At 44.4% G+C, this 3,792-nt stretch overlaps 1 protein-coding gene across 5 annotated transcripts in view; it reads right to left on the bottom strand.

Annotated features, from left to right (window-relative positions):
- Positions 1 to 284: 284 nt before the first annotated feature.
- LOC122529330 (alpha-catulin) overlaps positions 285 to 3,792 on the bottom strand; it is a 47,385-nt gene continuing 43,877 nt past the window's right edge. For 4 of the 5 annotated variants that reach the window (XM_043655336.1, XM_043655337.1, XM_043655334.1 and 1 more), the window contains one exon: positions 2,802 to 2,924. Coding sequence is in view for 1 of the 5 variants with exons in the window: in XM_043655338.1 (XP_043511273.1) it covers positions 2,772 to 2,924 (153 nt within the window). In the remaining 4 variants the exon portion in view is untranslated. Of the gene's footprint in view, positions 2,925 to 3,792 lie in introns of all 5 variants that reach the window. The other variant, XM_043655338.1, reaches the window with a different exon arrangement.

The raw sequence follows: 3,792 nt of genomic DNA, 5'->3' as shown, positions 1-3,792 counted from the left end.
AGAATGAAAACGCATACACACGTAATATACATACATACGGAGTTCAATCGAGTCGGTCCGTTCCAAGTTCGACGCAGCTTGAGCTACGAGATTTCGGATAGCGTGTGTCTTTGCCACAAAGTACGTCCCTGACCGCCCTGCTGCCGCCCTCAGGTCACCCTCAATCACCGTCTCCTGCCCCGTCAGCTGTTCAAGCTGTGCTCTTACTCTCTCGCCGTTACTTTCATCGCTCGCAAAGTCATCTAGCCTGCAGCGTCGGTCATCGAGAGAGAGAGAGAGAGAGAGAGAGAGAGAGAGAGAGAGAGAGAGAGAGAGAGAGAGAGAGAGAGAAGCTACATACACGTTACGCGATGCGGTATTCGAGAGGGCGGAAAGCAAAAGTCTTCGCTCGTGAAGACGAACAGTCTTCGTTTTTCGCTGTTTCCGTTTCGTGGAATTTGATTTTATCCTGGATTTTCTCTTTATCCCGTGTCTTTCTAAACCATCCTAAAAGTTTTTGTCTGTGAACTTGATTTCCTACGCGATCTGAAATTATACTTTAGAATTACGATCGGATTGTCAGATCGGTGATTGCTACAACTGTCAGTACATTTGTGGAGCCTACTTGGTAGAAAATATTTTACAGTTTTCCTCCTTCCTTTCCTCTCAGCTTTCTGGCGCTACGATTTGAAACAATTTGAAAATCCAAAGCATTTCAATCTCCACACACTTTGTCACGCGTGTGACAATTCAAACGAGACTGTCCGCCCGTTCGTCGCTGGAGCGTGAAGCATTACGCGTTACGTCTCGTGCAGCACGTTGCGTTAACGACAAAGAAGGTAACGCGCAAAGATAAAATTGGAAAATTGGAAAATTCGGTGTGAGGCGCGCGAGCGAATGTTCAGCAAAAGGCATTTGATCGAGTTTATTGTCGTTGCACCAACTTTTCTACATGGAAGAACGAGTTTCTTTCTTTTTTCAAATTTATTTATTTTGTACGTGGCATCGTCCGGATGTTTTCGAACAACGAAGAGGCAAAGGGGACGATTAAAGTCAGTGCAGCAGCAAGAGGGCTCAACGGTTCGTTAACGACGAAACGTGCTGCGCCGAAATTTTTGTTCCGCCGTCACTCGAATTACACGTGTATCGTTCGCGTCAAATTACGCAGGTGTATCAGCGAATATTCAAAGCAGCAGCCGCAAAATATACCTATCTAACGCGACCAAGATCTTTCACGCCTAAGCTGGCGCTACGTTGTTTTTCCCGATGAAGGGATTTTTCAAACGAAAGCAGCGTGAGAAGCGACATTTGTTGCCACGGGTGTCAATTGTCTTTCCAACTTTGTTTTCCGTACGTTCGTCGGATGTTTGTTAGTTTTTTTTTTTTTTTCTGATATGGCTGCGTTATTGCCACTGTCAATTGGTTGAATTTCATCGTGCGGTGTTGACACGACGTTTTCTCGTTCGCTTTGTTCATACACGGATCGCAGGATATTCAAAATCCACCGCACGATGAGGATTCCCCATAGAGAGAAAGAAAGAGAGAGTTGAAGAGACGCGCGAAAAGATTGTTCGTTCATTCTGCGTGTCGTCGAGATTCGACACTGCGCAGGTTCGACGGATCGAACGTACATACGCGTCAATTTGACGATCGTTCCATCTACGACGATTACACGAAAACTTTGGAAAGTAAATCCAAGTCTATAACCGTTGCTTTCTCTAGGAGATGCGTGTTCGGATTTTGATTCGTACATCGTTTTAAAATTGACTTGAATTTTAAAAAAGACGAACGCGAGTTAAGGTGAATTCGTGTTTGAACGATTCTTTGCACGGTTCGACACATGCGTTTCGGTTCGTTTTGTGCAAAAGCGTGCCTAGATTTCTCACGATTCTCACGATTCTCACGGTTCTTGGTTGGCTGTCATGCACTTTGCATGGCAATCACACGAGGCAACGCGAAATCGATTCTCGGATCGAGAGATCGTTTAATTTTCTATATTGAGCAACGCAGAAATTACTTGTGTGTGTAGTTGTGTGTTAGCCACGGCTAATCGCTGGCATAGATATGGCTCGAAGCAAATTACGATGAAGAAACGTACACGTCGATGATCGACGATCGAGATGTTCTATTTAGCGAGCAAACGCGTTTCCAAACTTTCGTCGTGCTTATCGTCTAGGATGATTGTTTGGTTAATCAGAGAACCATTTTCGATTCACCCTGTAACACCGGTACAGTCGCATTGAATCTTTTTCATTTGTTAGTGAAAATTTGTAAGCGAGCTAAATTGGTAGCTCGAGGAAATGACGAGGCGCGGATCGGAGAAGCGTTAGTTTCAAAACATTTCGCTGTTGCAATTTTCGCTTCAACTTTAAATCGACGTTCTTCGTTGTGGCTAATAGAACGTAATTCTTCCAACACATTTTGGAATTTGCAACAGAATTTACCAAATTCGGCAGACTCTCTCTCTCGAGAGTTTTTTTAATAAATAAATAAATAAATAAATAAAAAGTAAGTACGCACGTAGAGGTAAGTAGGTAATAGGCGAAATGAATTTGCAAGTAAGTAAAAAGTAAAGAGTCTCGACGAGCGAATGAACGGGGAGTAATTGGCAAGATTCGAGGGAGAAAAATGCGAACTGATTGCAGTCTGTCGGAGAGAAATGCAAAAAAGACGTGCTGGCGTGCTCGACGTGTACGTTTCGCTGGGGCAGGCGAGGGTTCTTCCTAGAAAAGTAGAAAAGAAACCCGAGTGCGGCGAGCGTCCCCCTTGGCCCGTCGGGCCATCCCAAACTGTCAGACGGACGGGTCGCTGCCGGGGGCGGAGCCCGTCTTACTGCCGTCGACACCAGCACCGCCACCGTCGCCGTCGGCGCCTGCACCATCTCCGCCCCTGTACGGCGAGCCGCCGGCCCCACGCGCCGACAGACCTCGGAAATCCAGGTTGTACTGAAAAACAGGCCCAAAACCACAGATTATCCATTCTGTACGTTTCCTTTCCCTCGCCGTCTTTCCACTCTTCATCATCATCATCATCATCATCATCATCTTCTTCTTTCTTCTTCTTCCAACCTTCTGAGGGAGGATTCCGATCGCGCGTCCGATTCGTCGCAAGCTTAACGCGTCTCGATCGATACGTCGGACCAAAAATATTTCTCTCTCTCTCTCTCTCTCTCTCTCTCTCTACTTCCTTTCCTTCGTTTGCTCATGAAATCGTCTAATGTCTTTCGTTCTGCGATCTTTCAGTCGAGTGAAGCTACCTATGTATGTACATACGTACATGGTGAAAAGAAACATTTCTCTAACTGTGTCTAACTATCACATAGATCAAGTCCACACCTTTGATTTGATGGAAATACGTGTAAAGAAATTGCTGCCGCAAAATTGGCCTTGTATTTCTACAGCTACATGTATTTCCATCGAATCGAAGGTGTAGAATCTATATATGATAGCCACGGACAAACTTTTCTTTCCACCACCCTGTAGTACCTGTGTACGTACAAGATGGGATTTTAGTCTATCGAAATTTTAAAGATATCCAAGGTTTCAAACAGTAGACAAAGGATAACTTGTGACATCTCTACTTTGCTGCATCTAGTACATATTTTCAGAAAAAGGTGTTCACATCGAATCGTTTTCTATTCACAATTGTACGTTTTTCGAACTTTCAAAATACTTTGGTCCAGCGTATCGATATCCTGTTTAAGTAGCAATCATTCAGAGTGTTTTAATCGCAAATGAATTGGTTAGCACTGTCAATGATTCACCGCGATCGTGAAGGATGAATCGTGTTATTTGGTGTTATCACGACAAAAAA

Source organism: Frieseomelitta varia, unplaced genomic scaffold, assembly GCF_011392965.1.
Source record: "Frieseomelitta varia isolate USP_RPSP 00005682 unplaced genomic scaffold, Fvar_1.2 scaffold_285, whole genome shotgun sequence".
NCBI classification, from domain to species: Eukaryota; Metazoa; Arthropoda; class Insecta; order Hymenoptera; family Apidae; genus Frieseomelitta; species Frieseomelitta varia.
The sequence above is the reverse complement of the archived record's forward strand: the minus strand, read 5'-3'. Positions and strand labels throughout refer to the sequence as shown.